This window comes from Syngnathus acus, chromosome 20 (assembly GCF_901709675.1).
Source record: "Syngnathus acus chromosome 20, fSynAcu1.2, whole genome shotgun sequence".
Classification (NCBI taxonomy): Eukaryota; Metazoa; Chordata; class Actinopteri; order Syngnathiformes; family Syngnathidae; genus Syngnathus; species Syngnathus acus.
The window spans coordinates 5,862,944-5,880,891 of record NC_051104.1 but is presented as its reverse complement, the minus strand read 5'-3'; the positions used below and the strand labels follow the sequence as shown (position 1 = coordinate 5,880,891).

The window sequence follows — 17,948 nt, the reverse complement described above, 5'->3', positions numbered from 1 at the left end:
GTGCCAGTCTGGTCCGTAGCCACGATGGATACAATACCATGCATTTTGCTCGTCCTGCTTTCTTTAACAAGGATCCAGGAAAATAACGGTAACTAACTCTTAAGATCCTATAACGAGTTGTTTTTGCTGTGTTCCATATGTTTCTACTTAGTTACACTGTTGCGAGTTTGGACGGAAAATCTCTTTGTTAAGAAACCCCAAGAAGCGGATTGTGTCAAACTAAGATGGCGCGGTGTCGGTGGCTAGCCTGCTGCTGCCTGTCTGTGGAATGTTTATTGTCTCGGCGGAAAAAGCAACGAAGTGATAAAAAAGAAAAACACTCTTGGGGTTAGGGGGTGATGAGAAAAGCTCACGGTGTAAGTTGTAAGATTTTCTCGCTGCCACTTTTGGGGTTTCAGAAGTACATCCGGACTGTGTCCAGTTCCTCAAAAGGCAAAGTTGGCTGCATCACTGTGCTGGATGTTTGCTTATTTGTCAAGCTTTAGTTGTTCATTTACGTTGTGGAGGAACGTGTTCTTTTGGAAGTGCTTGTGGCAAATATTTGAACAAATTTCCGCAGGGAAGAATATCATCGCTTCGCCCTTCATCCACTTGAAATGTACCGTTATAGTTCCAGGCGACATTATCGAGTTCACATTTAGTGGAATGGAAATACACTTGTTGACATTCCTGACTAGTTTCCTCAATTAGGTTTACCGATCAGTTTTGTTTTAACAGTTGGAAGTTTGATGCTTCTGTGAATGCTCCCTAACCGCCATGCATCGTTGACTGTTTATTAAACTTCATTACGTTGTTGTCATAACGATTTGATTGCACGGACGTGCCATTTGCATGATGTGGAAGACCACTGGTAGAGTCATTTCATTATTAACCTCACTTAATCCGCCCTGTTTATATAGATCTGCTTAGTAACGTGCTTATTACGCATACCACCCTTTTTGCTGCTGTGGAATTTTGCATTTCAGCGCGTGTTGCTTTTGAATAGAAACGCGCTGCGGTTTCAATTGAACAGTGCAAACCTTGTGCAGTATGCAAAAAAAAACCCGAATAAGCTTGAGTTGTAACTACAATGAAATATTCAACAGTTTTAAACGCAACGCATCATTGATTCATCCGCATTCACAAACGTTGCAACGTAACACACCCATTTGCAGTATATTGCCGGTTGGCTCGTTTCATTAGTTAATGTGCATTCCCAAAAAAAGGCGTTCTATCTTCGGAATATCCCATTGTGAGCTTTTCTATTGACTCAAGCGTTTTCTTTGTGTGTCTTCCCTTTGTGTAGAAAGCATGGGAGCCTGATCATGAGTGGAGGGTGCATGCTTTTCACGCACAGCATCCATGGGGGGCTGATGGCATCCTCCCCATGCTAAAATCAGAGCGGTGTCCTCACATAACACCCCGCTGCCTCAGAATTAGGGGAGGTTATCGATTTGATACGTTGGCTTGAGGACACGTGGAAAGCACATTCTTTGTCCTGCGATCGGATTGTCATGCTATGGCTCCACCGTAAAGGGGGGTTGCATCCTTCGCGTTAGTCAGGAATATAATATGTAGAGAATACAAGTTAGCAAAAGGAAAAAAAATGCTATGCCTTTTTGATGCTCCTAAAAAGAAAGATATAAACCCCCGGCAGCTTACACGCCTGTTAACAGCAACATAAAGGCTTACGCTTGTCTTTAGGGCTTGGTGTGTGGGGTTTTACACGCACACGTGAAAAACAGCCATCCAAACACTGGCAGCGGGTTAAATTAGGTGGTGTCACTATTGCGAATGGCATCCGAGTAGTTCCCACGTAATAGGCTGTGTCCTTGTTTTCACCCTCTTCTCCCGATCCCCAGGCTCATTTGTCTGTTCAACATCACATGATCCTCCCCTCGCCCCCTTTTCCGAATAATAAATAACAGTGAGGATGTTGGAGATCCTTATGGGAGGTTATCTCGGTAGTTGTGAGATTCCATTTAAGGCGGAAAGCTCCTCATTTGAACCGAATCTGCTTTGAGTGACTCAGATCGTTCTCTCCAGTGTGTTCTCGCAATATTTGGTGCTTGTATCAAGAAATTGACACGATCTTAAGTGATGTCCGGGCCACCGGCCAGGTGTTCCCCCCAGACAATGATCCAAATGTTTCACCTTCCAGCATGTAAACAAAAACAGAGACAGGAGATCCAACACACACTTTGCAAAGTTGACTACACGCCGTCGTTCCTCCCGTCTGTTGTTATATTGTCCCGCGGGCTAGCTACCACCGTCGGTCCGAGCAGCGGAGAAATGCAAAGCATTCACGTGGCCCGGGATGTCCGTTGTCTTGGCCCAAGGAACCACAACTACCGTGATTTTCGGACTATAAGTCGCACCGGAGTATAAGTCGCACCAGCCATAAAATGCCCAAAAAAGTGAAAAAAAACCATATATATTGTATATAAATCGCTCCTGAGTATAAGTCGCCCCCCCACCCAAACTATGAAAAAAAACCGCGACTTATAGTCCGAAAATTACGGTAATTTGAGAGGTTGTAGCTGTGCCATTGGATTAAGGTGCAGCAAAGCGTTAATGAGTCACACCCTCGCTCTGCTTTAATGAAGACTCTCGAGTTTTATTTGCAAAGCGTGAACATTCTCTTTGTCGGATTGGATACAGAATAAGGAAGGACTGAAGCAATATATTATCGTAATGATATTTAAAGGAGTGATTTGTCACCAAAAGACTTTTCAGGTGCCCCCCATGATTCTCCAGCCTCCGACTCCCTGCTTAATTCATCGCAAATTGAGTTCTTCCTGATTTATCGGGGAAAAAAAATCCACTTTTTTCCCCGTAGTAGTGACAAAATCCGAATTGTTTCTTGTCATTTTGCCGATCGTCCACAGCTTGCAGACAAGCTCACAGACACCACAAAGGCTGTCTGTAAAAGACAGTTGCAGAGACTGATGAGTCAATGTATCTCATTGGCAGACGCTCATGAAAGAGCCATTTGTAAATCTGTTCTGTCCAAACATACAGATAGCTATAGCTACTGCCTTGTTTTTTTTTTTTTTTCTTTAGGTGTTGGCTATTTCAGGGAAACATTTCTTTGTCTGTGGATGATTCACTCTGTAGCTAATTGAGGCACAGTGGCCACTAAGGGTCTTTTGTTCGAACCAATTTTGTCTGACTCGACTGACCAGAGGACTGTATCGGGAAAAAAAAGAAAATTGCACTCATCCTCCCAGGAAGTCACAATAAAGTCATAAATTAAGCCACACTCTTTGTTGATACCATAATGTGGATAAGACATGTATCGACGTAGCTTCAATTTTTTTTTTTATGTGTATGTCTAGCATTGTCGATGTCAAATCTGGAAAGAACATTTGGAATGATAGGATTTGTTATGGAAATGGTTTTGACTGGTTCCTGCAGCTGTCGGGATGTTGGCCTTTTAACCTTTTGATCGAACTGCTACATATTCATCAGAGAAGCGCTTCAGTCAGATGTACAGCCTGATTCTCCTCCCATTCTCAATTTCTTTGTTGGGTTAACCCAAAAAAAAAAAAACCTCACATAACGCTGATGTAGTTGCAAAACCACAAATGTTAAAAGGCGTCCTTGCAAATGTTTTTTTTTTTTTACCTTATAAGGTATTCAAAGCTCTCAGGGCTTCATTGCATTTACCTAATGATGATGTAACATCAGGAATAACCAGGAGGTAAATCACGTTTAGAACTTACAATTGATTTCCAGTTACCGGATATCAAGGACACTATCTGGTCCTCTGACCCTGTTATAGTGGGAGACACAATTTAGTTTATATCACGCCGCTCTAGCAAGGACAAATAATTCAGCGGACAGATTGCTACGTAGCTGGTCTGCTCTTCTTGCCCAGCATAAGCAAGAGCACAGATTCTGCAAGAGCACATCTGGTGTAGACAAAAGAACCGGCCGGGCCATAATGAAACGGTGAAATGGTTGCTGGGGGGCGGGGAGGCTGCGCTTTGTGGGGCCTTCACCTATGGAAATGACTCTCAAAGGTGAAAGGTCTTGCTCACACACTGGTCCACTCCCGTGAATGAGCTCAGGAATGAGATGGGGGGGCAGGGCAACAAGCTGGTAGGAACTACTAAAATACACAACTTACGTGAGCTGCAGTGTTAAATTTAGGATAAGGTGTTTTGCAATGTCACTTCTCCCAGAGCAGCAAAGCAGTGAACATTTAGAATTCTTTTCAAGCTCCTCCTGTCAAAATTGGGCTTTTAAGTTTTTTTAAGAGGACTTTGTTCCTCTGACACATTTCTCCTTGTCAAGTCTTCAAAAGAAACTCCAAAAGACAGGGCATCTATATTTCAAGAGTTATTTAACATGCAAAAGTAGAGAAAAATATTTCATCTAAGTCTTTCCCTTTCCATGTACCGTTTGGTATTTGTGAGCCAAGCTTCAAGATAAACTCTTGTGACTTCTTAAACAATGACTGGACTGAGCACATTTATTTGGCGGTAATTCGATTACTGCTTCGGTTACTTAAAGCCTTGGCCTTCGAACCACGTGCGTAACAATATTGTTAAGGGTTGGTAAAATTAAATTCATATTGATTCGTGAAATATGAAACCACTTTTTTTCCCCCTTCTATTTACTGAGAGGCTTTGGCTTTTAATTTCAAGAGCCTTGAGGGGATGCTGGAGACAACGGTTGGTCAAAGTGGTTTATTGACGCGAGGACAAAATTATTGAGATTCACCGCATTGTCGAAAATAAATGTTCAAGTGTTTGTGCCAGACATTTAATTTCACCCTGAGTCTTAATCGTACCGTTCAGCAGGATAAACACTTTGGACATTCTGTTCAAACATACTTTGAATAGACCGACAGATAAAGCAAATAAAGAAAACAAAATGTTGCATTTTATTGCTTTTATTTCAAAAAGCAGGAAAAACAGAAATCGCCACAGGAAGCCTGCGCCGGAAACGTTTCTTGCCAAATGCACTGTAAATGATTCCCATGACTCACTAAATGAGTAACTCAAGAGGAAACATGATTTGTATGGCATGCAAACAAACCAAAAAAAAAACCCAAACAGCAAGCCATCAGTAGAACAGCGTGAGTCACATCAGAAATGATTTCAAATTTTACTTTTATGCTATGAATAGAAATTAAATTTATCCTTCCTGGTAGCTGGCATGGATGGATTTGCTTTCATGATACAAATTCTGTTCAGTCAAATTTTGTATACGTCTTGAAGTCTTTTTCTCTAGAGAGGGACGTAGCAGAAAAAATTGAGCTGCCTGAATTTATATACCAGAGGTGTTTGGCATTTTTATTTCTTCGATGCATCTTGCCTCAGCGACTCAGTCGTCACACAGTAAGAATATTTGTAACGAGCCAAGCACCCAAAAAAATCACTTGCAAGAGTTGTATTGGTTAGAATGAAAACATTCCAACTAAAGTGGCAAATATTTGTGTTCTATCACAGTCTGATTATGCACACAAACCAATTTGCATGTCAACTAGCGACTTGTGAATTGGTCACCAACTTCCAACTACTCATCGTGAGCTATTTTCAGTAAGAAACTGTCAGTATTCACACCTACAATCTACTGCCACTTTTTTTTTAGTGAACCTCCACTGCCGCGGGGTAATCATTTGTGCCTGCTTAAGTGTGGTCCCCCCCCCCCCCCCCTCTCCTCTCCATTGTTGGCAAAAGGCGATGTAGCATGAGGCACTTTAAGACCGGCGGAGAAAAGCCGAGATGGAAGCTTCATGCGGCAGAAGGGAGAGATTTTAGGAGAAGCTCCATTTAGCTTTTACTACGAGAGGGTGTCGAGATAAATGTGGTTCAGCCGCTGACGATAGCTTTAGGTTCCATTGTTGCCTGGCTGCCGCAATGTTCACACGGTTAAATTGTTCATGTGACATAATAGTAGTAAATGGCCTTGAATAAAATAAGTGAGCGGTCAGTGAAGAAATACGGTAGTAATGAATTCGAAGGCAGATGTTATGATATTTGTGATTTATATTAAAGTTGGCCATATTTCCGGTGAAGCCATTTTCCTTCGCTAATAATAAACAAGATTACCATTTCAGCCATTCACTGGTGTCTCGTCGAACTGTAACAATCGGTGGTGAATTCAAAGCTTTATTAGCTTGAGTTTACGGGAAATTGCAAAGAGACTTTAAGAAGAACTAATACACAATTTCTCCGAAATAAAAGAAGCCTTGGAAGCCAGTGTAGCAGAGTTTTCGGTCCATGTTTTGTTTGTTTAGTCTGCCTCTCCAACTGGCGTCATTCAAAGCTCTGTTTTAGATTAAGTCAACTGTATCGTAACTGAAACTGGCCTTGTCTGTCTGCCGTTTCATATTTCTCAAAGGGATTGAACTTTGGATCCGTTCAAGTCCCTCTGTGAAAAAATAATATTTGAGAGCTGTGTACAAATAAATGACTGGTAGTAGATATTGAAGGAATGTTCCAAACGACTGCTGCCATGTTTGTTTTCCGCAGTCTTGTATAAACTGGGAGAATTCACAGGTAATTCTTACTTGACATTATGGGGAAGTTATTTTGTTGTCTAGACTACTTTCTGGGTGTGTTGCTCTCCCGATTTGACACAGAGTTTGAGTCACAGTACATCTGTGTCATCTGGCTTTTATTGAGCTGTCTGGTCTTGAGTCTTTTTCCAACAAACCGCCCAAAACATCACGCAAATACTTTGGAACTGCCTGTCTGGACTTTACCCTCAACACAAGTCCAGGATAAGGAAGTCTGCAGGTAGATGAAATCATTCCTTGACTCAGTCACAGTACATCTGTGTCACCTGGCTTTTATTAAGCTGTCTGGTGTCTTGAGTCTTTTTCCAACAAACCACCCAAAACATCACGCAAATACTTTGGAACTGCCTGTCTGGACTTTACCCTCAACACAAGTCCAGGATAAGGAAGTCTGCTGGTAGATGAAATCATTCCTTGACTCAGCGACTATATACGTGCCTGTCTGATTATTTATGTAAAGATCTCGCGTTAACTGATGTGTTGTTTTGCTTTTGTCTAATCAGTTGTGACTGATCTATCATTGAGCTAATGTCTACTTTGTCCTAGAGGGAAGGACATTTTAATGATAATGAAAAACGGAGGACAAGCCTACATGAATTCAGGACTCACAGTAAGAGACGGATTGGTGGGACTGTTCATTACAAAAGCAAAAAAAAAGTATTAAAAAAAAGCTTTCACGTGAACAGTATGGGTCAGTTGATTTTCCTCTAAAGGGGAAGTGTTAAAACGACGCCACCTCAAACACAGTCAGAATGAAACAATCATGGAGAACAATGTCTCATTTATTTCATTGTAAGTATCATTGGAAAGGGCCATTAGCATTTGACGATTTATTCATTGCAGTTTATGAATGCATGTCAATCCCTTTCTCATGTCTTGAAAAATTGACTTTGGAGTACCATCATTCATTTCCCCAAGAGCTGAGAGTCCTTGTGATAATGGTAGAGAAGTGATTTACACACAGTTTGGTGTTTCCATCGTTGGTGGTCGTAGGAGGCAGAGGTGTCAAATCTAGGTCCAGAAACCCAACTTTGACTACCACAAAGCTTCTCAAGATGGGGTTGAACTGCAGTCGGTCGGGGAGATAATTACATCTTGCCAGTCATCAGTTTTGCTCCGCAGCTCCAATGTCAATCGTTGAGTCATGGGCAAGGCACGCAAACATCGCAAAGCCGAAGCTGAAGGCCCCACGTTAAACAAGTGTTCATTTGGACTGAGGTCTGGATTCACATCAAACCATTCCATCTTCTCCACTTCCACATTCTGGAGGTGCCTTTTGATGGTGTGCTAATATCCCGGGGGTTCCAGTTCCGTCTCAGATACGAGTTAGCATTGCATAGCTATTCCCATCACACACTATGAGCAAAGAAAATGAGTTTTAGTGCAGTCCAAACAGCAACAGTGTGGTACAAGTATAATTTAAGTGACGTATCGTCTCATTCCGTCAAGGAGTTTCCATGCCGGAAAGTTCAAAAAATGGTTTAACTACTTGTTTGTAGTAGGGCTGCTTGAGAAAAATATTAATCGCGATTATTTTAGTAATAATTGAAACCCCGATAATTCAAACGATTGTTTTTGGGTACAAAATGTTTAATTGTAAAAAAGTACGAAGCACTTTTGTTTAGGTTTAAAAACCGGAATGAATGAATGAATAGTAGTAGTAAGACAAGAGGAGGATGTTACTATAGATCTTAAATTTTGTAGGTCAAAGTATTGGCAGGCTCCCAATCTTCCCACTACTACTTGTTCTTGGTGGAAGCCACGATATATATATATATATAAACATTCACATTTGTATTATTTATTTTTGTTGCTGTAGTCGTAGTTTGAAGTGTTTTGCAGAGACTTTCTTTTCCCAAACTATCGATTTCGCTTTAAAGGAACAAAGTGACAATGTGTTTGGACAGTTTGACATCATTTGCAACTCAGTGGCCGTTTCTTCTTCTTTCTTTTCCCTCCAGCCCTCCAGTGTCACTGTGAGCGCTGCAGTGCCAACTCGAGCTGCACAACAGATGGCGTCTGTTTCGTCAATATCCGCAAGACAGGCAACCGGCTAACGACGGAGCTGCGCCAGTGTGTTTCCGAAAAAGAACTGTTCCCGCGGGATCGACCCTTCATCTGCGCCCCATCCTTCAAGCATGACATAGGCTTTTATCCCATTTGCTGTACCACCGATTATTGCAACAAGGACCCTGACCTCACCGTTTATCCTAGTGAGCCCGTACTTAATTCTTTGAATATTTTCACATGGTTCCCACAAGAAATGGCTTGAGCATAAAACGCCATTTTATCAGGAGAATGTCAAACGAAACAGTTTACAGTTAACAAAATACGAACAAATGCAATGATTTGGATAATTGTACAAGATTTGCTCACAGATAACCTCCACCTAAAGCCTGCTATTTTTTTTTTTTTTGAAAAGTAGACATGTGGCAGTGAGCTATCAAAGGCTATTCAAATTTCCTGAACTGTCTGAAATTCCTGTCTGAGCTGTTGTATTTTTTTGAGGACAACTTTGAGGTTAAATCATTTGAAGTCCTGAAAAACAACATTCAAACAAAAACCGCAAAATGCCTCTTTTGTTCCCGCAGACCCGACTGCAAAAACGCCGTCTCTGGGACCCGTGGCTCTGGCTGCAGTGATTTCTGGGCCAGTGTGTATATTCTGCTTGCTGCTGGCTTTGGCATTCTACATCTGCCACTGGCGGGGGCTGGGCGCTGGGGGGGCAGGGGCCCACCATCACCACCACCACCGTGTGCCCAATGAGGAGGATCCCTCCATGGACCACCCCTTCATCTCTGTCGGAACAACACTGAAGGACCTCATCTATGATATGACCACCTCGGGTTCAGGATCAGGTATGCTCCGACTGATTTACTCATTATGTAACCTGAATCTGATATTTGGAGTCATGCAGTTCCGCCGCTTTCATAATCACATTAAATATGTATAATATACATTGACTCATACTTGAGCGGAGGATCAACAACAAAGTAATTACGAGCATAGTTGCAATATTGACACTCTTCTCTATGTAGGCAAGGCTCACATACTCATCGGTTCTGGCACCAGTCATCTCTCTGTGGAGAGTGTGGCACCTCTTGTATGCTGCCAAGAGAGCGCTTGGTGCCAGTCCTTCTAGCTATTTACACCATATTGCACAATGTGCAATTGAGCATGTGACTGGCGCAATGTGTAAATGTGAGGTGTGGCGTAACTCTGTGGGCTTTTCTTTTTTTTTTTTTAATTACTTTTCTCAGACTGTGTGTTGCGGTCTCTTATCACCAGAGGAGTTGAAATGAATTCTTGTTTGCCAAATTTTTGATTGAAGCATGGAAGCTAGATAAACCTTTCCGCTGTTTAATTTTGAAAGAAGATTTTAAATAGACCTTTGTTTTTTTTTCGACAGGCCTGCCACTTCTTGTCCAGAGAACCATTGCTAGGACCATCATCCTCCAGGAGAGCATAGGGAAAGGGCGTTTTGGGGAGGTGTGGCGAGGTAAATGGCGTGGCGAGGAAGTGGCTGTAAAGATTTTCTCCTCCCGGGAGGAGAGGTCTTGGTTCCGAGAGGCTGAGATCTACCAAACCGTCATGCTGAGACATGAGAACATTTTGGGCTTCATCGCCGCAGACAATAAAGGTGAGTGAGTCCAAGATTATTCTTATGTCTTATTCGGAGGGGCTTATACTATGAAGATTAAGTTCAACATCCGGTAGAGCTGTATAAGAAATATATTTCAGAGATGAATAAAAAAATAAATGTGGAAAGTCTGATAGGGCACCTCAAAGCTTAGCGATCAATTCAAGGAGCCTTAAAATAAACCTTTCTGATGATGCGTTCATCTGCGTTGGCTGCTTGAATACAGGTGAGCCTTGAGATTTCAGCGTACAAAGGGAACTTGCTTAAGGTGAAGACGTGCAGGCGGTTGCTCGGCGGGAACGGGCAGGCTGCTAGACGGTGTGGAGGAGTAAAGCTCCCCAGTGAAGACGCGGCAGACATTAACATCAGCGGAAACACACGAGCGTACACGCGTACAAACATACACACGTCTTCTTCTCCTGCGCGTTATTTTCCGATTGGAGGATTCTGGAACCGAGATGAGAGGGAACGCAGAAACGCCGGTCTTCATCAAGACTGTCGCAGTGCAGTGCCAAGTAACGGCGGCTTATTATTCCCTCCACTGACTGCCCATTTAAATGGGCCTTTTGAGACCTAGAGAAAACATTTTACGGCTTCAAGGTTGCCACACGGGACCGGAGTTAAATCTATACAGTACTCTGCATGCGCATTTGAGTTGAGGACTACTTGTACACAATTATTGTTTTTGTTGTAGATTCAATAAATGTATTCCTCTCTGTAGATAACGGGACATGGACTCAACTGTGGCTGGTGTCTGACTACCATGAGCACGGCTCTCTGTTTGACTACCTTAACCGCTACACGGTCACCGTGGAAGGCATGATCAAGCTGTCTCTGTCCACAGCTAGTGGCCTGGCCCACCTCCATATGGAAATCGTTGGCACACAAGGTGAGCGTAGCCGCTAATACCAATTCAAGTCATCTTACTCGACCGTCGAAATTACGAGTTCATTAATAGGATGTGCTGGATTGGATGAAAGTTTTTCAATAAAGCAAGGCTGTTGAATGCTTTTGCACGCTTTGCATCTAGTCCGGCGAGAGAAAATAAAAGTCACTGAAAATAGCATCGGTTTTTACTCATGTCCCATGTTGAAAAACTGCCTGAGCTTCTACGCGCGCAAATCGAGAAACTTGAACTTGCCAGAGGCTAAAAGCTCCAAACTAAAAGAGCCTCTCCAAACTGTCAAAAACCTGTTTTGTGTTTCACCCAGTCAAGCATCTGGGGAGCGAGTGCAATATTCTAAACTATGTGAAAGCGAAAATATATTCTTCAATGCAAGGGTTTAAGTATTAAGTGCTTCAAAGCACTCCTGATTTCTTTAAATTAGCTAAAGTGCACAAAATATATATACTTATTTCCCTTACCCGCAGCAGTCCATGAAAAATTTGCCGATCATTACTATTTGATTCGACCATATTCCGATTGCTGGTCCAGCCCGTTTAATACGACGCAACGAAGAACTGACACAAGCAATTTGGCTGCTGTGTTGTTGCTCCCTCATCACTTTGAAGCTTTTTAAGGCCGTTTACAAACAATCTGGGACTCCATCGCTCGACACCCAGAAAGATCACGATCTTTCCAGTCGTGGTTGTCTGAGCAATTTCTGTTCACTCCAAGGTCGGACTGCGCAAAGCAAAGCACTTAAATTAAGAAGTCCGCGTGGCATTCGGAATGTTAAACACGCGGAAAATGAACTCCAGGGTCAAAAGGAAGTACCGCAACAAACCACATTGTATTTATCCCGTCAAAAATTAGCCTGATTGTCGGTATTGTCAAGATAGACTTGGACTTTTCTTTAGCATTCCAAATGGTCCATTGATTAGGTATCAGCGAGTAAACGCTGTGTCGGCTCTACAATTTCCCCCCCCCCCCCCCCAGGTAAACCAGCGATTGCTCACCGAGACCTGAAATCAAAGAACATTCTGGTGAAGAAGAACGGAACCGGCTGCATTGCAGATTTAGGTCTAGCTGTCCGCCACGACTCGGCCACTGACACGATTGACATTGCTCCAAATCACAGAGTGGGAACCAAAAGGTAAGTAGGGGCAATCACTTAAGATGTGCTGATACACGACACGAATGTCAATTTGGGAATCGCCGGAACTTTTAATACGAGCTAAAATCAAACTTGAAGAGACAACTTTTGTCATTTTTTCCTAATCAACATTGCCACATGTCAACCATCCATTACTGTTGACAGTCCTCCCAATCTAGATAAATAATTTCAGCGGAATTAGGCAGCTGTGATGCTTTTTAGTTTTTTTTTTTTTTGCATCATAGGATAATATTTACTTTATCATCCAATTTGTACACGTGCATTCCATCTTCATACACTGTGATTAAAAAGAAGCAAGTTCCTCTTGGGAACTAATAAAGCTTGTTCTAACGCTGTTTATTTGAAAAGCCCAACAAACAATCTGTTTAATTGTATTTATAATTTATTATACTGATTGCAATCCCTCAAGGGGAAATTCAATTTACACTCTGCAGTAGTTTGCGTAGTTGCGCAGCCAGGCTGGCAAGTCGAGATGTCGACTTGTCTTTTTTTGGGGCATTTTGCAGACTTCACACTTTTATTGCTCTGTCTGGATACGTCCCGAATCATTTCATTAACTCAAGTCCCAACAAAGATGCCGTTTTCAAATAATAGATTCGACATGACGTTGTTACCACGCCCGTGTTTTTTCTTTCCAGGTACATGGCACCAGAAGTACTGGATGACTCCATAAACATGAAACACTTTGAATCTTTCAAGCGAGCTGACATCTACGCCATGGGATTGGTCTTCTGGGAGATTGCCAGTCGCTGCTCCATGGGAGGTGAGATTGCAGTGTGCGGGTTACTCATATCACTGGAAGATTGACAAATTGACCGCATGAATGACGGCTAAACGGAACATAAGAATACGGTGATTTGTCATTTTTGACACCTCCGTTATTAGGGACGGGGCGAAAAAGCATAGCAGGCAAAACACCAGAAGAAACAACATGGGATTTGACCTGTTTTTAAATATAATTTTTTTCAGGAATCCACGAGGACTACCAGCTGCCGTACTATGACCTGGTTCAGTCAGATCCATCGGTAGAGGAGATGAGGAAGGTGGTTTGTGAGCAGAAGCTTCGCCCTAACATTCCCAACCGCTGGCAGAGTTGCGAGGTATAAAAAAAAAAAAAAAAAAACTCTTTTATTTATTTTTATTTTATGTTAAACTCAACTCGAATGTTTGCATCCAGCTTAAATAATAATTATAAAAAATGGCAGTAGTCGATGCAATAAACTTCAACTTTGTCGTCTGATCTCTCCGCAGGCGTTACGCGTCATGGCCAAGATCATGAGAGAGTGCTGGTACGCCAACGGCGCCGCCCGGCTCACGGGGCTACGGATCAAGAAGACCCTATCCCAGCTAAGCCAACAAGAAGGAATTAAGATGTAGACCGCAGACTACCAAAACACGCAAACACATTTCTGACTGGCATCCATATCATTAGCATTACATCGTTTCGACATTGCCATTCATTCAATTTTCCTCCCCTCCGGATTGGAAGGAAAGCTCAGACATCATTTCCCCCCAGTGGTGTCTGTTTCTCACCCTGAACTCACCTAAACGTGAGTTTGGCATTTAAAACCCAAGACCTGAATCCACTGACGGATGGATAAACGGCTGAATCTGACAAGGGACGTCTGCATTAAAGGAAGCCTTTGCCCATTTTCCTCCATGCTCCTTTGACTCATTAAAGGAAAACTTTTCAAGACCCATTAGGGCAACGGGAAGACATCCAGACGGGCATGCATCACTCAGACATCCTCAGGTAGACGAAACAGCAGACAGTCAGCTGGTACCACCCGAGAGACCACTGAGCTGCCTTACCTATTGATCGCCTCATTTGTATATTAGCCTTTCATTCTTCACTGTAAGCTACTCGCGTTCATTCAATACTTTATTTTTTGCCTCTAATATGATCTGTCACGGTCCACAGAGACGATTTACAAACAAAAACTGCGCATTCTTTAAAGAATGTCGTGATGTGATACAAAGTGCTCCCGCAACACTAATGAATTCTAGTACTGGGTCAACCGTCATTAGTTTGACTGCAGTGAGAAATACACAGCACGGGGTAATCATTTCTAATCGGCCTACTTCAAGCAAACCAATGCTTGTGAACTCTACATTCTTATGAAAATGCAGAAAGTCAGTCGTGATTCTTTAAAGTATTTTTGTTGTACTGGGAGCAGCAAAGGGAAGTTGTTGTCTCCCAGGACTATTTGGAAAGTTGCTTTGATCGGGATTATTACTCGTCGTAGATGTTGGATGCGAGTATACTGAGGACTGAAGCACGGACCAGAATTAAGACACCCTGTGCGGGTCCAGTTAGAATTTGGTGCAAAAGTTGCACCTGGTTTTGATTTTCTTGTCGATATGTTATTTCCCCACCTCCTCCTGTATTATCACCGAGATGGAAAGCTCAGTTTAATTTATTGTTTTTTTTCCTTTTCTTTTTGAGTGGCAGGGCATCTTGTTTTTCCTCCCCTTTCGAATACCGGACATGATGACCTCATTCAGTTTTGGCAAACATGCTGCACCATATGCAATCAACAGTAGAAGATAAACGTGTATTTTCTATATACTCTGCTAAAATCACAAACAACAACAATCAGTTGCCGCCATGCCTTCCAGTCCAGCTGTTCCCGGAAAGTGCCAGTGCTAAAAAAAAAAAAAAAGAAAAAAATACAACTCATGCCAGCTGCTGTGCAAAGCATTTGTTTTTGTTGTGTATGCAGCTGCTGTTTGTGTATATGTGTGTGTGTGTGTGTGTGTGTGTGTGTGAGAGAGAGGAGGCCGAGCATACAGTAGCTCGAACTATGCACACTCAAAAAGTTCTGAAGGAAAAGATACGTCACAGCGCACAACACCAACAACAACCCAGCCTCGACCCTCCGGTGCCATTTCACGACTCTGAACACACAAACGCCTCAGCAAACAAATCTATGCCCGATGGCCGCATGTTCTGGAGGCAAACAGCGGAAGAAAAACTTTTAAAAAACCCTTTGAATATAATCTGTTGGATTTCATGTAAAACGTCATCTTGGAAAATATTGTGCAACGACATTTACGTTTCAAAGTGAAGGACAAGCCATAGGTTGGAAATGTAAATATATTTTCGGGGTACGTTACAACATCGATGAAAAGCAGAATTATCCTTGTGAGCCTTTAGGGACCAACGACAGGATCTTTTATGTACATATGCAAGGGGTCATGCAAAAGAACCATAACCGAGCAATACGTTGTTCACTATTCGCGTCAAATCATCCTTTTAACTAGCACAACTAAGAATTGGAAATTTAATTAGGTCCATGTAGGGTTTTTTTTGTACCGATTCGGACTCTGCCCTCCAAATATCTTCAAAACATGACGTGCTTGAAAAAATCGGCTCCCGCCATCTCTGATAAAAATATGCCCAATGTAATTTTGCAAGTGGATCTCAGTCTACTGTACAGCCAAAATCACAAGTAGCAACTGGTGTCACTCTTTGGAGTCGTATTTGTTTTGCTGCCAAGATTCCTCTAATGTACATTGTTTGCATTTGCTCTTTATGTCAAAAGCCATTGTAATACAGAGACCAAAACATTGATTTCAATGCAGCTTTTTACAAGGCCAATAGAAATCCCTCATGTTCACTTTGACCTCCCTCGCCCTCCGTGTTTGTTTCCAACGTTTGTTCTAATAGCTTTGTGACGTATCGACATGTTGCCTATTTGTCCCGCGCTGCCGTTGGATGTAAATATCCTCACATATGTTCAAATCGAGTTATTCTGTTCCATCAAGGTTGTCATTCTTAGTTGAAATTTCTCAATTCATTTTTTCCCAACATAAATTCAAGGTAATCAAACAGTCTGCGATTGGTTGTTTTTCCTCAGGCTTGGTGATTTCATATTGTTACTTGGTTTGGAGATCGGCAAGGCTTTTTTGGTGCTGTCTTCTCACTTGTGCACTTCATACCTGGCCTGGTTGATTAAGAAGGAACGGGACTGAAAGTTGTTTCACGCTACAAGAACTCAAGTGGCTTTTATTTGTGCTATCAAATTGAATAAGGTTACTGACTGGAATGATGGACTGATCTGTGTCTAGGCTCTGGAGGATTGGCGGTGATGGTGGGATGAGAGCAAAATTTAGGGTGGCTTGTGTGTTCCATTAGCAATGTCATTTCTCTGGGATTATATTAAAAAAAAAAAAAAACTGCAGCACCTCTGGTATGTGTCAACTCGGATAACTGTCATCTTGTCTTAAATGTCACCAGCAGCCTTGTACTTTTTCTTTCTTTTCTTTTCAAAGCCCAAGGTGACCTAAGTGTACAAAACACATTTGACGTGATCTTTTTGGTCTTCACCCAGCAAATCTGTACGACCTCGATTCTTTGTTGTTTTTCTGTCTTGTCATGCATTCCATATGCTCTAAAAGTCGTCGCTACAAAGGCCACCACTTCACTGCAGTTTGCAGCTCAGCTCAGCTCAGGTTTCATTTGAGTTAACATTTGAAACAGGGATTGTACATTTCAAAACTTCACTTTATTCACTTCACAATATAAGCCACAAAAGTCGGTTGATTTTTCACTGTAAAATATGATCAATATTAGTCAGTCCCTACTGCAATTTTTTATTATATATTAGAAGTGACTTTTTACAGCTTGGTTCACTTCTATCTGGTTCTTTGAATTCAAACCAATTCAGGTCTCTTAAAATGGCTGCAAATTGTGTTTGCAATTTTATCTATCAGATGTGAGCAGCAATCTCTGAGCCACTTTGTGTCTCCCAAGCCTGTCAGGTGTACTGTATGCCTTTTCTTGAAAAATATTTATTTTCCTGCTCTAAAAAGAGGGACACCGAAAACTATGCCAGCAGCGCTACCACCTCAGACCATAAACAGCTGTGAATGTATCGAGCCAGCATCCGAGCATGTACGACCAGTTGGAGCTCAACCTGCGTCACAACCCAAAGGTCGAGGCGGCAGTTTGTGAGCATGCAAATATCCGCAACACTGGTCGTCCTCTCTTTTTTTATGCAAAAACCGCCAGAGCATCAGAAAGCGGTTCAGGAAATGAGCAAGTTGTAGCCCACCGCTCACCAACAGGGACTTAAATATTACTCAGAGAAGGCTTGGGTCAGAAAGTGATTGGAAAGGCTGCAGTTAAGTTGTTGTGGCAAAGTAGCAAAAAGCTTTATTATCTCTGTTTTTTTTATTCATTCAGTTTTTAAATGCCAAGACTGCACATGATTGTCCATTCGCTTTTTTAGAAACACAGGCGGAGCTAGAGGGGGGCGCGGGGGCACTGCCCCTCCCAGAAATATGTTTGGACCCCCAGGTGCCACGACAGATCATTGACTTTCATTTATCAACATTTTCACAAAATACTATACAAAATTTTTTTTGAGGGGGTAAAAAATAATGTTTTGTGGACCCCCTGACATATACTCGACCCCAATCCCAGAGGAGAAACACTCTAGCTCCGCCAGTGTGCAGAAGTCATCCGGAAGCTAAACATCATCATAATCATAATCAACCTAAAAAAAAAAAGAAAATTCTAAAATACCTCCATTTTAAAGACCAATGTGTTTTACCTCACTGTACATATAGTCTATTTGTTTACTTTGTTTTATTTCTATGAAATGTTGAAGAAATTAAAGAGAAATCTTGTTTTCTTTCTTCTGTGGTACGTTTTTTTCATCACGCGGCATCGTATTGTATTTTGTGAGTCCAAACATTGATGGAACGTTGCCATTCATGCTCTGTGTATGACCCG

General features: G+C 42.1%; 1 protein-coding gene across 1 annotated transcript; it reads left to right on the top strand.

The window, feature by feature from the left end:
• Positions 1-16,370, top strand: tgfbr1b (transforming growth factor, beta receptor 1 b). Its single transcript, XM_037279592.1, has 9 exons — positions 1-88; positions 8,473-8,724; positions 9,103-9,369; positions 9,921-10,151; positions 10,873-11,040; positions 12,031-12,187; positions 12,847-12,971; positions 13,178-13,308; positions 13,460-16,370. The coding sequence occupies exons 1-9, from the start codon at positions 25-27 to the stop codon at positions 13,583-13,585; spliced, it is 1,521 nt and encodes a 506-aa protein (XP_037135487.1). The 5' UTR covers positions 1-24; the 3' UTR covers positions 13,586-16,370.
• Positions 16,371-17,948: the final 1,578 nt, after the last annotated feature.